Raw genomic sequence first — 22511 nt, 5'->3', positions numbered from 1 at the left:
GTTATTCTATGGCCAGGTTTGATTTAAGTGTTTTTGATAGCAAGCTTCACCATCTATCTGTCAAGAGCCTAAAAAAACTAGTAGGTAGTGACATATATGTGTAGATATAAATATTCACATCCAAATGTACACATATATACATATATATACAGATTTACTAACATAGTGTAGTCCTTTCATTGAACTGTTCAGACAGATATCACAGGTTTTATGGCACATAAACTCTCTTCCTCAGTGAGAGAGTCTAAGGATGGTTTGGACAAGTGAATTTAGTGAGGGTTGGACCAGTTTGCTTTACTGACATCGATGCTGAACCAGTTCTTGCACAGTTCTCCATAGTCCTGCACAAATACTGTCATGCACTGATTCTTCCCCTTCTTCTACCTCCACCCACCCTCCCTTCCCAAAACACCCTTATTTGCTTACAAACACCAGTGTAGCCATTTTATACCAGGTTCTTTGTGTTAGGACCAATTGACTATTTGTACTCTCGGTTTTTCAGATGCTTAACTGAGGCTCTTGCAGAGCTCTGCTCCTCTTCTTTCCTCTCCATTATTCAGAACCAAAGTTCATCATACTGTGGTTGATTACAAATCACTGTGGTGATACTGCTGCACAGAAGATTAATGATGTCAACTTTAAATAACAAGATTATTTAATAGCAGAATGCCAGAATGTTATGGACTCCAAAAGGAGACTTAGTTTTTCTTAAGCTTAAAAACATACAGTTGCATGTAGGATGATACATAATTCCTGAGCTGCAATTGAAGCATAGTCCAAAACTTGCAAATAATTTTTAAATTCTCAGCATGAGAAAGGAGAACATTTTTGGACTGCTTAGCAAAATTATCAATCCATCATAATCAATGGAAAGTAGCTAAATCAAACCATACTATATCTGTATTTGACTACATAGCTGGTATGAGGGTGACATTTGCTGCTACTGCAGAATTATGCCCTCACAGCATCCTGCATAGTAGCTGATATAAGTTATCATTACCAAGAGGCTGATTCTGGAGCTTAAGCAAGAGAGAAAGGCTCTGGGTTAATCTTATGTCAAAGTATTAATAGCATTGGTTTCGTGAATTAAGTATTATTCATGTTACAAACTTTTCTAGAAGAAAAAAAGAAAACACAGAAATCTCTCCTTCTTTTAGAACACAAATACATAAATTTTAATCTGAGAAAAATACAAAATGAAACCATGTACAAGTTATGTACAAACCCTTTTTACAGGACAATATTTTTATCACTGGATATTACATATGACAAAGTCAGGTAGATCATTTCTGAGCACCAGCATTTGTTCTCTCTCACCAACCCATAATGGTAAAAGTAAAATGATGAAGTCATACTCCTTTTTCTTGATGAACTTTTACCTTAAAATGGTAGCTGGTTCTCAGTGCACCCCCTTGCATCCTCACTCCCAAATTATAACTAGACATATGAAACAATTAAAATATATTGTATATATGTGTTGATGTGTGTGTGTTTTCCTGAAGGAAGAAAATGACTTCATCAGTCTTGAACTCTACAAAAATGTGAAAGTTAGAGTTATATCAATTTTTTTTTTCCCAGAAGTTAAATTATTTGCATTGGCTAAGCTCATGTGTCCCAAGCTATACCATGGCAGAAGCAGCATTTTTTAACTGATTATAACTTCTGCTGACACTTTATGCGGTTCCTGTTAGTTATTATCCAGTCAACAAAACATTTTTTGTTTCTGAAAAATCTATGTTTTCTATTACAGATATTCAACTGCCTATATGCTGTGTTCTGGGTTGTTTTTTTGTGTTTTTTGGGTTGTCTTTTTTTTAAGTTACAGAGATCTCCTCTAAGATACATTGACTGAAGCAGTAAGAAGCCTTCTTTCAACCTCATTAAGGTTCTAGTTAGATGCAGCATTACTGTGTTTAGCTTCTTAAGTTATTGTTCTAAATTAGACCCAAAGTAATAAAAGAAACACCTTATATTTTATATTTTCTTCATTTTCCTTACTCCTTCTCATTTTGACAGTTAACAGTAACACACCATTGTATAGAACAGATAAATTAGACCAGCAGTCCTAGCTATTCACTTCAGTGAATTACTTGGTTATATAGACTACTGCACAGAGACTATACAGTTTCAGTGTGGCAGCATGTTCTATAGCAGAGAAAATCTGTGCAGAAGATACATTATTTGTATAAATATAGCTTTGATAAATGCTGAGACAGACTTATCAATACTGTAGGCCTATGTACCTTCCTAGGCAGTGACCACAGCAGAACAGTGGTCACTACTCCATTCCTTTCATTGTTTCAGATGGGGGCTGTAACCCACACCCACTACTATTGCTCAGCATGAAAATACTATAAATATTAGGCCTACTAATGGAATATTAGAACACCTGGTGTGCATATATAATGAGTTTTCAAAAAAAACTTCCCTTAAGCCTGTGATTGTTCAAGCATCTTTAGAATTAAAAAACAAACTAAATTAAAAAGGTGCTTGTTTGTATGTTGGGGATTTTGGTGGTTCAGACGGTACAGAATGGAAAGCAACAGAAAGAATATAAAGAGCTTTCCTTTCCCCTGAATTTTTTTTATGCATTTGCCATTGATTTTGACAGATATTCCCAGACTAAACCACTGTAACACAGGGAACAGATTTCTGTTTTCACTTTGTCTTGTTCATCGCCTTTCACACACTTGGTTATTTTGTTTAAGCACATTTAAAACTAGAAATGAAAGGTGAGATACACACTTCTTTTGGTGCTAAAGAAATTCACAATGATAACAGCTGTAAAAAAAAAAAATTACACACATACACACACACCTCGACCTCAATTTGTGTTCATTTCAAATACATTGGGATCCAGGAGCCCTTAAGAATTCACTTCTTGATAAAATAATTTAAGCACCTGCTCAGTGTTTGAGCTTGAGCCATGTGAGTCAGCTAGACCAGGGCAGTTGCTAACATGATTATGAATTGGCTGCTGAGTGATCAAGCAGTGATAACATGAATAATAACCCATTTGTAAATTATTGCTTTTTTTTGTCATGCATTAATTTATGCACCCAATTATTGCAGTAGACATTAGATGTAGTTTACACAGAAACACACACACTCACACCCACACCCCAACAAAACCAGTTCTCCCTGAATGAGAATACACTATTGCACTTTCTCCTTCTCCTACTATATGAAGAGATCAAGAAATGTGAAATCTTCCTTACACAGGCCAAAAATATCCAACAATAATACCCACCACCACCCAACAACAAAAATAATTTGTAGTGTCCCTTGTACAGTGCATGCAAACTACATTTGCCCTTTTCCACATTTGCTGAGGCCAATTAAGTCTTTTCATATCCAAGTGACCATGCCTGACCCAGATCAAGGGGTCTGTACTTTCTGTCACCTGTATTTCCTACTGTTTGGCCATTGATGCTGATTTGAAAGACAAGCTGTTAAGATGGCAGTGACAGTTTTAGTACATTTTCAAAAACTACAAGGAAATGTTTACATTTCTTACAGCAGTAAGACAATCAGATAGAGGCCTTAAAAAATTGCATTTAGACTATGAATATCTTCTTTATAGCTTAACTTTTGCTGTGCTTGGCACTTGCCACCAAATCTATTAGAGGACAGTTTTATCCTTTAATCTTAGTGCTTCATGGGGACAAATTAAAATAACAGCCATGAAATAGAGAGAGAGAGAGCAGACTTTCTGGCAATGTGCAAGTGTATGTATGTGAGGAGCACGTGCCTGCTGCACCAGTGGAGGGAGGTGTGTGTCTGCAGTGAACTTACAGTGCATCCCTCATAAAACTAACAAGAATGGCTGCTTTTTGGTCAAACCAGGAGGAAACAGCAGATACAACTCCTTCATGTGCTACCCTATTATCCACATATTTTCTTTTGTTTGTGTCTTTCTTTGCCCCAATGCATGGACAGTAAAAATGATGTCCACCCTCATATGATGACTCAATCAAATACATATATACCCCCATGTATATGTGTGTATGTCTACATATATGTGTATGTGTGGACATGCATATATGCAAACACACACACACATACAGACACACTATCTATCCAATAGGAGTTACCGAAAAAAAATTGTATAACCTGTATCAATAGTGCATGCAAGTATTGAAAAACTCGAAATTCCTCTCACCCTGCCCTTTTCTTTTTGCCTTTTCAGAAAGGATTAAGAATTATTAATAAAAATCAAGAACTTATCTCTACATCAGTCATCGTGTGGTCTGTCAGCTGTCACTTAGGCCCCTTTCCCAGCCTTTTCCCAGCTTTAATGTAACTTCATATATCCACATATTGATGCTGACCTTATTGTAGTTTTTAATGGCTGAATATCAAAGATCTCCAACAGGTTTTCTACATGTTCTTCCATCTAATTGCCAGAAGTCAATCCTGCATCTTTGATCATCAAAAATAGGAGTTGGAAAAGACTATTGTTTTTAGCTTTTCTGTAAAGGGGAAATGTAAAGTCATAACTCTACCTGTTTCTCTCTGTCTTGTTTGCTCTCTACAGGTGGTGTTCTATCTATCACTACATATGGAACTGTCTGTGCCAGGACAGTGCGTGAGTGTGTTCAGATTTTTGTCCTTTATTTATATACAGTTGGTAGTGTGGTATTTTTGGGTGTGACAGTTAAACTGGACAGAGACACACACACACACACACCTTAGCTATGTAGGAGTGTTGTATTTGTTTCACTAGTATGTTTTATCCAGGGAATGCTCACTTCTGAAGGAAAGACACTCAGAAATGGCACTGTGTATGATAAAGTATAAGATATAATGTTCTATGCCTCTACAGTAAACACCAGTCTTCTAAGAAAAAAAAAAAAAGAAATCACATGTACTTGGTGAGGTTGAGCACAAATTTCTAAAATTCACCTGTACTCAGGACCAGCTTTTCCATTCTGGTTATAATATGCAGTTCATAAACGAAAAAGGAGCACTGACTTCAAAGAAAAGGCTTAACATGACCCAACGCAGAAACTGGATGTAAATTATAATGTGTCACTAGGCTGATGCAGCGTAGATCGGAAGAACTCACTGGAATTATCTTCTCTTTTGGGGACTGTGAAATGTGTTAAACATGGTCTAAATAATTATGAAAAACTACTTGAACTGTTTTTTTTTACTTTGTAGGAGAGTGAAATATTTTAAACAATCCAATTTTACAGATACTGTATTAACAATTCTTGTTATTGTCTTTAAATAGCTATTCTACAAATGTAACAACAAAATAGTCACAGTCCAAGAAGTCACTCCAGAATAAAGCCTATTAGGTGTTAGTATGGTTATACTTGTACTGCAGCCAGTGGACAAACATTAAAGCTGAATAGATTGGCTTAAATGTTGGATTATATAGTGGACATCATTGTTTTCACAATAAATTCATCATCTGCTTTGTATTTGATTGATTCACTGATATTTCTCTACTGATAAAAATACCACAGTATGTTTTATTGTGGTGTTTAACAATTCTGCAAAATTACAAAGCCTAAAGTTAACTTGCACAATGAAAATCTGCCTTTCCTGATGACTCTGTTTTGGGTTTTTTGGTTTTTGTTTCCTTATTACCACAGCCTTTTCTTTTTGTTTTTCTTCATACAATTGTGTCAGATGTTGCTTCTTTGAGATAGAGAGAGTTACTAAATCATTTAGAACATAAATGCTTGGGTGGATAGGTACTGCAGCACAGATATGAAACATCACATTTTTGTCTGATGGCTATAAAGCTTGTTGGCAACTTTGTGAAACTGCTGACACAAAAGGCACCTATCAAAGGCCTTTTGCATGTTATCATAATAAATACATTCATTATTATTTTGATTTGGTTATTACTGTACTTTTATGTGTGGTGTCCCAGCAAAGTGAAAATAAATTAGAGGGGAAAAAAAAAAAAAACGAAACCAAAAATCAACTGCTAAAATAAGATGTTGCTTGGTGCAAGAATTAACTGAGGACAGCATGTTGCACGATTATAGAGCTGAGGCTAAACCAGTTTTTATCTTGATCTGAATTCCCCAAAAGGAGATTCAGTGTGTCCTTTACTAAGGTATGAGCTATCACCAAAGTGCAAGGAGCTGGAGCTAAATCTCTATATGTATCAGGAAGCATTTGAACCAAATCAGACCAATGAAAGGCCATCAGCACTTTTGAAGTAAAGAAGTAACAAAATATGGTAGATGAGACAGTTTATAACTTATGCTTCCATGCGCCATTTTATGCAGCCTGGATGAAAGCACTGTAATACATGGCAAAAGAATTGCCAAACCTGCCTTCCTGAAATTAGCAACTGCTGATGGCTAATGGGAAGTGAAGTGAGATGGCCAGATTTGCCATTTATAGCAAGTGCACCTTATCTACACGGTCCTTGGTTTAGGGCAGGGACATTCCCTATGCCAGTGTTACAGAAAGTTACTGAGGATGCTGGGTTTCTCCGTGGGTGTGTGTGCACGTGAGACAGGGCAGGGTGTAGTGGGTGTGGGGGGTTATTGGACCCTCACATAACTGGCAATTAAGATGATCTATGTATGTTAATAAAACAAAGGATATTTCAGAAGAATGTTACATGTACAAAAATATGACCTTCGACTTTGAAAATAAATAAGTTCAGTTTATTAAGAGCTGGTGTTGATGCTGAACAAAATACAAATCTTCCAGTAAAGAAACATTTTGGTGAATTGTTGTAGGGTGATTTTTTTTTGGTTGTTTTTTTTTTTTTTGATTTACTAAAATACAAGTTGGACCTTTTTTTTTCCCCTTTTTGTAAATATATCATTTGCCTCCCTTAATTACACATCCTTATAACTGTGACCATCATTCTCCTTTAAGCCAAGACTGAGGGTTTCTTGTTTGTTTTGGTTTTTTTTTTAATTCTTAGGAGTCTGGCCACACATGCAGGTTTTTTTAAGGGAAAATACTTGACAATGAAAAAAAAGAAAAAAATATATTTTTTTCTAATAAATAAAAATAATTTAAAACGCTAGAGGCTATACATGACTAGTTTTGATTATGTTCATTTATAAATGAAATAGTTTCCAAAATACGTGGAAGCAATATTAAAGGCAGACAAACAAAGATCTGTCTACTTCAGTTTCCCATTAAGCTTGCCCTTCTTAACTTCTCCATCAGTGGTTCAGCATGTAAGAGGAATAAATGTCACATCACCATTCATGAAGTTTGTCAGGCTTTAAAAAAATAGTTCTGGCCTCGAAGGAGTCAACATTCATCTTCAACTTCTCGGATTGGTGGTATCAAGCTGCTTGTTGATTTATACTGATTGATCTGATTGGCCATGTGAGTGCTCATGGGCTTGATTTGAATGTTTCTGGGATAGGCATTATCCGGCTCATCTGTAAACCATTTCTTTTCTGCTAAGGAGTGAAACAGGTAGAGACAGAATAAGGAAGGAAAATGAAAGTTTTAATTAGTGAACTACATATACACATAAACATTCAAATAAAAGGGGGGGGAGCAGTCAGTAAAGTTTATAGAGAAAATAGATCAACAGAAGGTGATTGATTAATTACTAGCAGTACAGCATGAGATTAATACCTCTGAAAATACTGTTCATGAAAGGAAGATGATGTTTGCAGATTTGATAATAGAAACTAAAGAAAACTGCCAATACGTTAGTTTTCTTGTTGGATCTTTTTTTATCCCATGCTTAGGTGAACACTCTCTGACTCATTTATTGAAAAAATGATACTGAGAAGCCAGGGAGAGCAGCTGGGATAAGGGTAATGCAAAAAATTGCATGTGAGTGTATACACAGAGAAGCACCTAAAGAGGCAGACACTTCTCTGAACCATTTCAACCTCCGGATGGTTGCTACTGCTGTCTCAGAAATCATGCAGGAGAATGAAAAGAGCTTTCTGCAGTTGGTGCTAGAATAAACAGGACTTGTATTCATGCTGCCAGATGGCAGCCTTCCTACACAGGGTGGGATTTATATCGTTACTTCGAAACATCGGTGCTTGGGCACTGTTGAACTCTACAGTTTAAGAAGGTGTATGGAATACACCGGGAGCAGCAGGTGACTGTAGTAGGGGCTCCAGCTAATCATGAATGGACTGGTTGTCATAGGTGAGAGAAAGGCAAAGGAAGCAAGGACTTAAAGGAAGATTAGAGGAAGCTGTTTCTTTTGTATCTTTGGGCAGTGTCCGTTTCCATGAACACAGGAGGAATTTTATGGTACACTTTAAGGTGGGATGGGAGCAATGTGGGAGGGAGTGAGGATGCTGAGGGGCTGCAGCATTGCAGCCATTCTCTAGCTGTTTATCATTGTAACCATTATATTGCACTGCTCATACGTGGGTGTGGACAAAAACTTTTTAAAATTCACAAAAGGAAAAAATAAAAATAATTTTATTAAACCCTTTAGAGAGCAATTTCTTTTGTAATTTCTCAATTACAGGTGTGCAACTTTATAAGACAGTTCTATTCAAAGACTTAGAAACTCCTGGTCTAAAGAGTGGCTTATGGCCATTAGGCATACTTGTGCTTTGACAAGCATTTGTGAACAGGGGTCTCCATTCTTGTCCTCCTTCCCCAAATTCCAGAGGTGGGAGGGCAGGGCAGTGGACACTTATGGTTCTGGGCATTTTCATTATTATATGTAAGATTTAAAGTGTGCCATGTCAGAGCTGCTGCTCTTACATGTATGCACTATTCCTCATTCCAATGGGGAACCCAAAATGCTGCAGAAGCTTTAGTGTCTCGCTTACGTAATACAGATTGCTACTTTTACAAACCACTGAAATGCTGCACTATCTGGAATCGGGATAGGAGTGGAAGAAATACTCATTTTTCAATAAATAAATGATTAAAAATAAGCAAAGCAAAATCCACCTTGGAAACTCAAGGATCAAGCACAAAAGCTCAGGAGGTAAAGGAGAGAAAAGAAACTGAAAGACTGGGAAGAATAAAGGACAAATACCTGGGCATAACTGCACAAAAGTAAGCAACCAGCTTTGGATATAGAGCCTCTCAAGAGGTAGCCTAATTTCCAGAATTACTGGACTTCTCAGTCACTTTTGTGAATATTCCATTTAAACACTTACACTTGATATGGACTTCAAGAATATACATGCAGTGCCCCCATCCCCCAACAACAAACCCCAAACTCATAAGCATTTAATCCAGCTTTTTTTTTTTTCCCAATCTATTTGTTACCTGTTCTTACACTTTTTAAAAAAATTAAATTGAAAAAAAAGGAATTATATTACTCGTTACTCAAAGCAAATGGCAATATTATACTGTTTTTCTTGTCATTTTCTAAAATGCTTTTTACTTCTGTTTAAAAAGATCCTACTCATTTGCGACCAGGTTGAATAATTCCCTACCCCCTTAAAGTTGCCTGAATCTGAACAATGTTCAATCTCCCATCTTCCTCTCTCTTTTACCTATTATAATTAAGTTCCCTTTGATTTGAACAGATTGGACGATAGGAATTCATAATGTTACATCCTGCACACTGAAGCTAACTGATTAAGTGCTTTAAATTATTCTTCCTGACAGAATGATAAAGTTACAATCTGTTCAGAGATGATCTACAGCTTGCCAGACTCCTACCGCTTCTTTCTACATTCATTTATCTTTTTGTCAAGCAGTTAAAAAAAAAAAAGAAGCCTCAATTCCATAGATCTTTTAAAGTAATCAGAACATCTGAATTATTAATGAGACTTTAAGGGAATGATTCCTGATGGGGGCCAGTTTAAGAAAGGTTGTCAGAAAAAGAAAAAATCTGGGAATGTGTACACATCAAAATAATTTCAGCTCCATTTAAAAAACCATTTAGTTCAAGTGTGACACATGAACCATTATGCATTTGTGGAAACCAATTTTATGTGATCTACGATTAAACTAACCTTTCAGAGAGGTGTAAAGTGTGATGGTTATCATGTTTTAAAAGCCTTGCGAGATCACATAAACAATTTCAAACTAACAGTTTTCTAATGGTTTGTGTTTAAAATGATTTTGAGACAAGTTAAGCACTGCTAACTTCTTTTCTAACACATGGTGCACAAACTTTCCTTACAAACAGAACTTGGTGCAAGTTAATTCGATGTCGTAGCAAGAAAGGGCAGAACTGCTTGAGTGCTAAGGATCATAACTGCATTGTGTTTCTCAGCAGCCAGTGTAAAGCACTTCCAAACACTCTGCTTTCCCTAAAATTTTCAAAACAAGCTAATTATTTATATGTTAATCTTTACAATAAAACTCATATATATGGGGAGCTGATCTTTAAAAAGACACCATTGCATCTCTTTTTGCATTTAGCTGGTAAGTAATAAATACAGAACATTAATAATAATTGCAGAAACTGGTAGATTCTAATTTCTTCTGCTGCTTAGATTTCTTTTTGCCAGTGCTGAAACTTTGATCTAAGCACTAGCATCTCCAGTATCAAATGGGTGGACCCAGCTTTATAGCTTTCCTGTTCCTTTCTGCTGTTAAAATTGTCTTTGGCCACATAACAATGAATTTCCTGTGAAAGTTCATCAACCTCTATACTTACCTTTGAAATGTAAGCTTAACACTCCTCATCTTTACTCTTGACCACTTAGATATTCTGCTCCAAGTTACTAAATATCCTTCTTGAATGTCTTACACTTTTCATTCTTTTATGCTACGCTCACAGTCTGACTGTGATATGTCTTCTGGAGTTTTAGCACAGATTTTTACTTATCTTAAATAAACTACTTACTCTATCCTTTAAAGCAGTTCAGAAAATCCCCTTTTTAAGTCTTTCAATATCGTTATATCCACCAAGCTCTTTTTAGGACTCTGTCATGTTTCGATTTCTCCCCCTTTTGGAATATGCATATTGATCTTTACCATATGTGTTTCTACATTATAGAGATAATAGGCACACTTTTTCATTTCTTTTTAAGAGCTATTGAAGAGAGTCCCTGATCTCCCTACACTATTTGGCAGGTTTGTTTTTGACAGCATCACCTGAGAGATGTTGGAACAGATAAGTAACTGCATGTCTCAGAAAGCAGAAAACATTTACTTTTCCTCTCAAACACTCATGTTTTAATGGGCTATCAGCATCCCAGTGCATCCACAAAGGTTCTAAAGGCTTCATGCTCTTATTACCAATAAATAAAAATTAACATTTCTGTGTAAGACTCTTCCCTGCAGCATAAAAAAGGATATAAATAATTAAAGTAAAATGATCAAAATACAGATTTCTTCGACTTGTATAAGACGCCAGCAATTATCTCCAACAGTCTGGTGCTTTAAAATTTCTGTCATTAATTCTGGACTAAGTAACAACTTAGAACAAAGGTCACTGTGAAACACCCTCTCTTCTGAGCAGAAGTAAAGAAGTAAAGTAAAGAAGTAAAGCTAACACAAAGTAAAGTACTAGATAACACAAAGATTTTACTAAATTTGTATTCTCACCATAATCTCAGGTTACCTTACCATTGTTTAAAACACACATTTTTGCCTCTTTTGTGACACTTGCAGTTTCAAATTAGTCTATATGTATGTGTTTGTGTGTCTCCTCCCTCCATGCAGCCAGTTTTTTTATAACTAAGCTGAAAATTCTCCTGTGCAATTTGTTCCTGCATGAGAAAAAAGGGGAAGTTTCTCCATCCACCTGCTCAGCAACTCTTTGTTTGGCAGATGAGTATTTTACGTGTAGCAGGCAGTAAGCAATTTGCAGGGAGAGAGACAAGGAACTATTCTTACTTTCTGTGAAAGTCTTTATTTTGCTCCAAGACAGCTAAAGTTTTGTGACAAAAATTCTGTTCTGCACTTGCTCTTAGTGATTTTCTGTTTTTTAAACTAGCAAAATTCTTCCTTTTGACAATGGAATTTCACTGGAAAATGCCTGAGTCTCTGTTTAAGTCAGTGGGAACCCATGCCTAGAACCTGCAGGTTTGCTAGATACGGTTTTGTGTCAACACTTAAGCTCACTAAGAACCTAGTTTCCAATGTTGAAACTGTGCTGGGACTGATATAAATGGTAGGACCTCCGTTTAAAGATCTAAAAAGTCTTCTCTTGACATTGGTGATACTTTCCAGCTTTCAGAAACTAACCATTCTACTAAGGATGTTTGACTTGGAATAGGACAGGAGATTTCCTCTTACTTTTCAACATAAAATCCAACACAACATGGTTGATTTAAGCATTTCTCTACTTGCAATGACCAACGTCCCAGTTGCATCAGTATAACTGTATCAGAAAATCTTTATCACTGTAATAAACTATTTGATCAATCTGACTATAGTCAGCAGTGGAAATTGTGCATGATATAGTTGAAAGGCAAAACTTTTAGAATTCTATCTTTATTGAACTGGACTTCAATATATTTTGAAGAATTCAGATTTGCATCCATATTAGATATTCCTCTTCTGCTGCTCATAAAGTAGACAAGTTGCTTCTCTAATGTACACTGTTTATATTTTTTCTATTTGAGCTGCACAGTTACACAAATACTATTTTTATAAAAAAAATCATTATGTATGATGTGACAAGTGGCTTCATATTAACACCCTTCCTTTCTCTGCTAAACAGAAAACAGATAAAACATTAATGGAAAAGCATTTTGGTGTCAAAGCCATTAACATTCTTCCAAAATGCATAACTGCTCTTGACTATCTTCAATCAATATTGCCAACATAAAAAGATGCTCATGTACACACACAAGGGATAGGAGAGTAGGGAGGGGAAGAGAGGAAAGAAATTGGAATGAGGAATGGGAAATTAATGTCTGCACCAGAATAGGCATCTTCATTGAGCAGGAACCTGGGTGTTTCCAAAAGGACACGTGCAATTAGAAAGGCAAGCAGATGAGAGGACAAAAAATAAAACAGGGTTGAGCAACAGCAGCAGCAGCAGCAGCCAGTTTTACTTTTGGTTTGGAGGGAAAAAAAGGCAAAAGAAAACCAACAAAACAACCAACCAAACAAACAAACCAATAACTGAATAAAGTTTGTAACTATTTTTTTTTTAATTTCACAAGTTTTCACAAGGACAAAGTTATAGAAGGAAACCCACAGCAGTTGCTAGGTCATGCAGAACCATTAATTTTCATACCTTGGCCCATTCTATTCATCCTTGTTGCACTTTAGAAAAAGAAGTAAGCTATGTAAGTTTTACAATGCTTTTAAACTGTCATATTTCTGGTTGAGCACTTTAACTGGCACATCCTTGAAGTAATAAATATTCTCAGGGCAAAACATGATAACTTTCTTTGCAAAAAGAAACACATGAATTTTTCTTTACGATGAAGAGCAACTGTAATAGCCTCATTTGTAGGGGAGCATCCATAATTTGCAACATATTTCACTGATTGGACTTACAGCTGCATTTGAATGCACACACACACATATATACTGTATTCCAATCATTATGGTTAGCACTGCACAGTGGTATTCTCTGTAGCCCACTTACATGGTTCCAGGTTTTGTCAGTAAAAGTGCTTGGCTTCATTGTCAATTCACACAGCAAGCAAATCTTCAAAATTATCATGCTCGGGGAAGGGGAAGGTAGAAAACAATACTAACCATAAAAGCACCTTGTCTGAGTTGGCAGTTACAATGCTAATCATTCCAAATCCAAATATTTATTTTGTGTCTGCATGCTTTCTTGCTGGGTAGCCAGGAAAGAGGATGTGTTACTGCCCTCCCTACCCTAAGAAACTCTCCATATACCTAGAACTAGTTGTATATCAAAAGGTTGGCTTCTGAAATTTAAATAAAAAAATATAAAAGCAAGCCTGAAGTATCATTTCTATGGTTGTCTAGAGTAGGTTCTTTTCCACTACTTTATTTAGTTCCCTGACACAATTTTTTTTGGCTACATGTGTCATTGTTGATAATCTGCAAGAACTAAATTCAGGCAAGTGCCTAAAACATGATGCCACAGCACAGTGAATATTTCCAACCCATCCCTCTTGTTCTCCTCATTAGCTGTCTAGGGCACAGCACCTTTTCTTCCCAAATGGGAGAGACTTAAAGGCACTCAGTTGTCTTTCCCTGTATTCCTGCAAATTGGCATGCACCTGTTGGAAAAAAAAAAAACAGAACATGCAGCAAGATTTCTGGAGGATCTTTACACATTAGGACTCTTGTTGGAAGATTTATACCAGCACTCTAACTTGGAAAAGTTAAACTACCATCTGGGGAAAGGAACAAAGTCCCTCGAGATCCGATATGTAAGCATAGAAAAATGCTTGCTCTTTTCTGAACATTATTTATTCTGTACATAAGGTGACTAATTCACCTTTTAAAGACGTAAAAGTCCCAGGAAGGCAGTTTTTAATGACTTACATCCAATATTTATGATACATATGGCTTTTTATTCCAAATGTCAAAAGTGAAAGAAAATATAACTATTCATGTGGCAGTATAAATAGACAGAATAATAATTTAATATGCAATTAGACTCTTTCTAAACTTAAATTAAACCATTGGAGTTTTAAAACTTCATGCCCAGACAATATCAGTGTTAAAGGGAAAACACACTATCTCCAAAGGGCTAGTATTTTAGAGAAAATCCTTAAACAAGCAGAAAAGTCCCTGATATTGCTTTGGTATAAAGCAGGTGCGTAGCAATAATCTATACAAAGAGTGTAAGCCCTATATAATATAAGCTTTGAGAGTGAAAAATCAGTAGGGAATTTTTTTTGCAGGTTGTTTTTTTTTTTCCTATAGTTTTATAAGCTTCAAATTAATGTATCAGCTCCTCTAAATATGAATATAAAAAACCCCATACCTCAACATACATCAACACTTCTGCACTAAATGACTTTCTTTGTGTATCTCAGACATCAAGAGCAAGTGTTCATGTTCAATATTCTCTATTTTTGGATATGTAGAGTAACTGCAGTGAGTTATTTATGTTTTCAGTGTGCCTATAGGTTTGAAATTCTTTTTTATTCTCCCCTAGCATCATAAATAACTTTTGGTCCGTCTGCTTTGTTGCTGTTGTGCTTAAGGGTTTTATGGTGGTGAAATAAAAATGACAATCACATGCACACTGTCATACATATGCAAAATATGTGTACAAAAAGGGAGAACTCCATGGGAAAACAGGGAACATCACTGCTGGAAACATTAATTGGGGAGAATGGGTGGTGAATGCAAGTTTCACACACAGTGGGAGTAGATACACATATCAAAGTCTATCTTCCTGCACATACTTCTGTTTTTCCCGGGAATCCCTGCTCTTGGTGCGGTTCGGTCGATTTGCTGTTGATGGGATAGAGTGAACTGATGAGCTCTTCTTGCTGGAAGAATAGGAGGAATGGGAGGAATGAGAAAGGCTGGCTCGGGACTGGCCAGCATTGTGGTCAAATTGCATCAAACAGAAGATCAAGTCTGTCGGCACAAGCTCAAATTCATACGGTGGGTTTGTGATAACATAACTGGAAAAAAAAGGAAGAAAGAAAAAAGAAAAACAGGTTTAGATTTATTTCAAAAAATTTCTTCTAGAGTTGCTAGCTCATGAGATCTAGCCAGATTTTTGCATTTGTTTCCTGCAGCATATACCTAATTTTAGATCACATAATTCCTTTTATGATTTAGGACCTTCTTACATCAGCTATTACTTTTTGCATGTTTTCTGTTGGAAAGACATAATGTCTGAGGAGGATGTGCTTCAAGTGAATCTCATAGTGATTTTTCAGAGAAGACACCATGCAAACCATTCTCCTTTCTCTAGCTGCACCATAATGCAGTGACTCTAGCAAACAGATTTACATATTGACAAAAACCAGTAACATACCCACCAGAAACAATATTTAAAAGAATGACTGAAAAGCAAGGAGACAGGGATTTTATATGCAGTTCTATTTAAAGACATATTTAATATATACAGTTCTTAAATATTTAAATACTGTCAATAAAGCAAGGGTTACAATTATTTGCTTGGATTGTGAATCTACATAAAACAAGTTAAGGAAAATATATCAATAAATTTGTAGTGAGGTTAATTTTGCTCATCCATTCCACATGTACATTCATGGCCTCAAAGAGCATTTATAAAGAGAAATCTGCACATCCAAGAGTCCAACATTGCTTAGTATAAACCCCAGGTCTAAAATAAAAACTTGCTCAGTTTCAAGCATTTCCTAATTCTTCACCTAATGACCTTTCAGGGTAGGAAGGGCTTATAGAGCAGCTGCTAAATTTTATCATGTACATGAAAAACATACTTGAGGAAGGCAATAGGTATTTTCTGTCGGAGCAAGAAATGAGTAAAAATTGAATATGAAGCTCACAATTTCTTTTCAAATTAATTCTGTGCTCATAAGAAATCTGCTTAGCTGCTTCAGGGACAGAATTCCCTTAATAATCCAACAAATAACCCAAGTATAGCAAATGTAGTGTAAATCTAAACTGCAAATAATTTTTTCTACCCAATTTGTCCAAATCCTTACAGAAGAAACCACTCTGGTGGCCTGCAGGGTTGTTTATTGCCATGTTCACCCAATAATGATGCTTTTTGTACAGCATGAAACAGTAACAGATGGTAGATTTGTGATACTTCTGGTACGGGTCTGTGTGTGTATTTCTAGGAGGCACTTACTTAAGACACATTTCAAGCAAGCTACTAAATGGCCTTCAGTTTGCAAAGATGGAAATGTGTCTGCTCCATTTAAAGCACTGGGGTCAGGCTCGGTGCTCCTGAAGTAAAAATGTGGTCTACCAAGGGAAGGATTTCCATTTACTGGAAGAAATTATGATTAGATACAAATAGTACTGATGGGAAGCCCAAAGGAGTATTTTTTGAGTATTCAGAAAAAAGACTAGCTACTATAACTTGAATTATTATCCTGTAATTTACATTTGATTGACATCAGGAAACTGAAGTCCTTTTCTCGCATACAAACAGTGGATCATCCTAAATCAAACAAAATAAAGATAAATTCTGAAAATTTAATTTGTTTTGAATAAAATTAGCTAAAAATTTATGCTGTGAGATCCAGCTTATAATTTAAAGTCAACTAAAGAGTCATTGTGAAGTCCTCAAAGACTTAGCTATTGTGGCAAAGTTATGCCAAAAATGGAGAAAGGTCTTTTTTTAGATTTATTACAGGCCCTGAGATCTTCCTTGCTGAGAAGACTGAAGAACAGTGAAGCTGAGATGTTCTAGAAGACTGGACTTACCGTTTAGTGCATTGGCTGGGAGTGCTTAGATGTGCATCCCTTAATCGATAAATTCCAAAGCAAAGCATATTGTATGTTTTCAGTGCTTTACAAAATAGATCTCCATAACAACCTCCATCCTAGGAGAATGAGGGGAGAGATTAAAAAGAACAACAGAACAGTACATTTATTTCCTTTCTTTTCTCTGTTAACACAACGTTGGGGATCAGGTTTTTCAATATGAACTTATAAAAAAAGACAATATATAGATAGTCTGTTGTTTGTCTCAAATGAGAACCTTTTATCCAAGGAAATGAATAATCTAAATGTTTTATTTCAAATAAGTAACTATGTAAAGTGATCGTTATTTTAGAGAGCCTTGGTCCCTGAAATGATGGTAAATTGTAAAGAGTGATTTGCTTTAAGCTGGAAATATAAATTTTGGTAGCAGACAATGCATATTCTACAAATTACATTAACTGTGGTATTAAAATTGTTAGTATCTTTGACCCTTTCTTGGCAGCAGCCATACTGTCATCCAGTATGAAAAAAAATCACCAGGGAGCACAACAGAAATTAGAGTTCTGCGGGGTTAAAAGGATAACAAAATATCTCCCTCTGTAAAATAAAGATGAGATGTATGCCATTTTTCATAAATAACATAAAATGTTTTGATTAGCAAAAAAAAGTTTAGATTTGATCATTCATGTATCTAAAAGAGTGATTCTTAAGTAATAGGGTGTTAATGCATTCTGCCCTCACAGATGTAAGTGCAATTGAGGCTCTGGTGAAAGGATTTAAAAGGATTGGTATTGCTTGGTTTATTTCTGGAAATGTTATGCTGCATGCCCAAGTGTTTTGATGAGCTGTTAGTCTTAGCTACAATTGGACTTCTACAAGAATTGAAAGGCTGTTTGCTTCTAGCTGTATACTCTTGCTGCCCTTAATCCTTGAACTGAGATTCCCTGTCATTTTTGTGAAGAAGGTTGCTCCATTCTTTTTGAACACAGCTGGTGAACACAAGGTTAATTTAAGAAATATCAAATCCAACATCATCACCAAAGTGAAGTGGGTGCTTTGGGATTCACCTCAGGATTTCAAAACGTGGTCCAGAAAAAATTTCTAGATACTTACTTATCCAAATGCACTGTTTTTTGAAGATCATTTGTCTATTTGGGTTTGGTTTTTTATATTTTTGTTTGTTCGGTTTTTTGTTTTTCTACTTTATTCTTAGGATAGTGCAGTCAAAATACCAGAAAATTATGATTTCACAAGAATTTTAGTTCATCCAGAAACAGCAGAAAACAAAGCTTATAGATTTGTTTTCAAGCTAATAAGCATATTTTAAGAAATGTAAGCTCTATGAAAACACTATAAGCTTACCAAAGCCCAACAAAAGTATATATGTTACTTACATTTACAATGCATTATTGTTAGAATAGTTACATCATCCAAATCAGTTCATCCATCTCTTTAGCTGACAAAGAAGAGCTACAGGATTTTCTGTATGAAATATGCAGGCAAGGACACTGGGCAGTCATAGAGCTGCTTAAAAAGGTTACGAGCAAAGCTAGCACCCTGTGCTGTAAATTGTTAAACAATTCAAAAGCTCTACTAAATTACAGAAATTATAGGCTTATTAAGACAGATTTTTCACTCGATCTGAAAGAAAGCAAATAGAATGCAGACCAGCCTTGGTCCTACATTTCCCTCATGATCTTACCCCTAGGTCTGCAAACGGCCCATCATACAAAGCCAACTGAGCAACTCGACACCTGTCCCTGTTTGCAAGTGTCTGGGGCGTGCTGTAACCTCCTCTCAATGCATTTTCCTCAGCAATCAGTGCTTCCAGCTCTGGTGTGGCTCCTCCTGTTACCAATGTCCGTATCAGTGTGAGGATATTGTCATTGAAGTATGTCTGCAGAGATAAAAGAAAGCTCTTTAAGCAAACACCATTAAAGTCACAACTGAAGACATCCAAATTACAACTTTTCCGGGTTTCTGCTGTTTAAAGTTCTTGGCTGTCTCTTCAAATAATTTTATATAGAAAGTGAAAAGACAGCAGCCTCCAATTACTCTATTTTCTTCTATCCCATTAGGCTCCTATACTAGATCCTTCCTTCTAAACACCAATTCAGGCTGATTTTTATTAAAGTACAAAAATTTGAATGATTTATGTTTCCTATAATTGGTGTTAGTAGTGATGCAATGACTGCTTTCCTTCTCATCGCCTTCATGTCTAATAATGGGCTTTAGGACATGTAATTGTAAAATTCAGACCACATTTAAAGCTTACACAGGCTAGATTGCCTTTTTACTCTTGTCACCAATTCGTTGGGGAGCTGCCTTTGTGCTGCAAATGTCATTACTTATTACTGTGGCTGGACTCTAGCAGTCTAACCGATGTATTGTACTAAACATCTTATTACGAGACTTGACAGTGTTCAGACATAAGCATGTATCAATTAAACATCTTGAGTTCATTCCAGATAAATGTATGATGAGTTTGGGATCCTGGTGGTCCTTTTAAAAAACTCTAGGGTATAGGGTAAGTGTGGTTTATTAGGGAAGATTTACTCCACACTGACATTTTGCCAGCATCTGTAGCATTGCTGGTCTGTCAGGCAAACAATGGGTATGTAAAATATTAATTTAAATCCAGATGAATGACTTTCAAGTTCACTTAAAAGTATACTGGTATAGTTCAGATATACTCAGTTAAATATCCACAATGCATTGTACTGGGCAAAAAAAAAAAAGGAACAAAAAAAGGAGACACTATCACTTATAATGTCACTAATGTCTGTGTTTTCAGAAGCTTTGTGAGTGCGGGGGACATGCGAGGGGAAAATGAGCTCACTGTAGAGTACACAGGATTGACATTACTGAACCTGTGACTTTTGTTGAATTTACAGCTTGGAACAAATGTCTGTAATCCAACCAAGTAAAAATGAATGAAATGAATTCTCAAACAGTGCTTGTTGTCTAAAGAGAATAATTTTTAAATAATACTTTTCAACGAAATTCATCGCTCTATCTATATAATGTAATTGTATTTAATACATGGGTAAACTGAGGTACAGGTTGAAATATTTTATCCTGAGATCAAAAAGCAGAACTGGCTTCCTGTCCATGTTACTTTGATATTCTTTCTTTGTATAATGAAACTTCGGTTTCATTGTTTGCTTGAGATGACAGATAAAACAGAAGAAAAGGAGTCCTACGTGACAAAGTTTTTCACTGTTACATTGAAGTTTCATAATTTCAAGCTTCTCTGCTTATTTACATAGGTTATTATGCCATTCACCTGTTGACTCAATTAAAATGAGAGGAACATATTGTTATTGTTATATATGCCCTAAAGCAAATATTTGCATCTCATCAGTTCCAATTATTTTAAATTAGCCTGGGTAAGGCATTACATATTTTAAATACAAAGTGTACTGTAAAGAGTAGTCTGACATAAGCAGGGATTCAGGAAGATTCAGCTAGTCTAAAACAACAGCTAATCTCAAATCAGCTCTTACATATGTGGATGCACTGTAGCAATTCAAGTGCAATACTCAAACCTTTCTTAACATACAGAAAAATCAATGTGACCCCTTTCAGGAACGTAAGTCTGCAGCAATTACATGATGTTTAATAGGAATTGCCATGGTGAGAGAGAGAAGACATCCAGGCATGATTTTTTATTCTTCAATTACTTCTTCCTTGATGTCCCCGAGGTGAGAATCAGAGTTGCTCTTTTTGGCAACTCTTCCCACTGTGCTATACTTTTCCAACATGGAAGTACTCAGAATCCAAAGGAAAAAAAAAAGGCAATAAAGTTAGTCTCTTCTCTTTGCTTTGTCAGCATGTGCTATATAGCACTCAGAACTAAAACAATGAGCACAAATCCTTTGCTCCTGCAGTTAGGCAGCAGTGTTGCTTGACACCAGTTTCATGGATATAAAACCAAATTCTGCTAGATCTAGAGGTTGGACGTACTGCAATTGTAGAAGCCCTTGGAAAAATGTGCTTCAATATATGCTTATAATATATATATATTATACATATTCTTATGTAATATATATAAGAATATATTATATATGGCATCTTAAGCACACATCTTGACAAAAGCATAACATTTTCTGCAATAGGGTCTTTTCTCACACCTTCCCCACTCTTTTATTATGGACTTTTGATTCCTTTTCTTCTCTAAGTAGTGATATATAGTATTATTGAAAAATGCTGTTCACAGTTTTACATCTATAAATCAACATATAAGAACATGAAACAAAAGTAAAAGCATATCTTTACTGGTGTTTTCTTCAAATATGTTTTACAATGAGGCCAATTATGGTAAGAAATGATCACCTGCTCCGAGACTGATGGATGCTGGTTCTTTTAGAATAGCCTGTTTTTATAGACTGCTGACTTGCAGCGATTGGTAAAACATGCAAAAGTCTAAAATAGCACTAATAATTTCATTACCCTTTAGGAGTAAAATAGGCAAGTCTTCTGATTTCCAACCCTTTCTCTCTCTATTCTGTAATTCGAATTATAGCAATAGCCAGAATCCAAGATGCAAATGAAAAAAGAACCAGATCTACTGTTGATGGAACATAATACTGTCACCAGAGAAAGGCTTCCCACTGCTAGACAAATGTTAAGGCAAAGTAAAGACATGTACTAGCAAAGGAGGCAACATTTATCTTGGAACAATGGCTTAATTTGAGTTTCACACCATGATGGATTTGGATGTCACTATTTAATCAGCTGGATGAGTGCAGTCAAGTGATGGGTTTTGGGGTTTTATATGTCATCAGTGAGAGAAAAGGTTCCAAATTTCAGGACAAACTGCTCCAGCATTGCATCTAATCAGAAAATGCTCAACCATAAGCAAGAAAAGATGGGTGAATAGGAAGCTGTAAGTTGTCACTGTCTGCTAAATAGGGTCTCTTCCTCCTGTACTAATGTCTTTAACACTCCTCAGGAAAAACCTGTCTGTCCGTGCTTTTGATTGTCACAAAAATCAGACTCTTGCCAGTTTGGAACTGGGGGGACACTGAATAGCTGATATCCATTTCCTTTGGAATAATAATACACTGAAATTAATTTGAGAGTGATCTGCTACTTGCTCTGTGGGAGGGTACATGGCCTGGATATGCCAGTACTTATAAGAAACTGATCTACAGAATGTCTTTGGAAAGGTGCTGTTGTATTTAAAGTAACAAGGCACTTTCCAGTGATGGCAAAGAATCGCTTTTGTTTAATATAAAATCATAACTGATGAAATACTTGTTTGCTACTGTCATTGACCAAACCCTGCACTGGACATCTGCATGACATTGCTTTAGTCGGCATCCGGGATGAGACTATGAAATAGGTGTAGTCTA

General features: G+C 36.0%; 1 protein-coding gene across 19 annotated transcripts in view; it reads right to left on the bottom strand.

Moving 5' to 3' along the window:
• Positions 1 to 4523: 4523 nt before the first annotated feature.
• The window catches only part of KCNMA1 (potassium calcium-activated channel subfamily M alpha 1), a 458566-nt gene continuing 440578 nt past the window's right edge, over positions 4524 to 22511 (bottom strand). For 6 of the 19 annotated variants that reach the window (XM_029958460.1, XM_029958461.1, XM_029958463.1 and 3 more), the window contains 5 exons: positions 18857 to 19051; positions 17155 to 17273; positions 15186 to 15410; positions 13079 to 13107; positions 4524 to 7397 (listed from right to left, as the gene is read on the bottom strand). In XM_029958460.1, coding sequence (XP_029814320.1) covers positions 7243 to 7397; positions 13079 to 13107; positions 15186 to 15410; positions 17155 to 17273; positions 18857 to 19051 — 723 coding nt within the window. In that variant the 3' untranslated portion in view covers positions 4524 to 7242. Of the gene's footprint in view, positions 7398 to 12966; positions 15411 to 17154; positions 17274 to 18856; positions 19052 to 22511 lie in introns of those variants that run through there. The other 13 variants (XM_018068974.2, XM_018068976.2, XM_018068972.2 and 10 more) reach the window with 5 other exon arrangements.

Source organism: Manacus vitellinus, unplaced genomic scaffold (assembly GCF_001715985.3).
Source record: "Manacus vitellinus isolate BGI_N305 unplaced genomic scaffold, ASM171598v3 scaffold_15_pilon, whole genome shotgun sequence".
Lineage (NCBI taxonomy): Eukaryota > Metazoa > Chordata > Aves > Passeriformes > Pipridae > Manacus > Manacus vitellinus.
The sequence above is the reverse complement of the archived record's forward strand: the minus strand, read 5'-3'. Positions and strand labels throughout refer to the sequence as shown.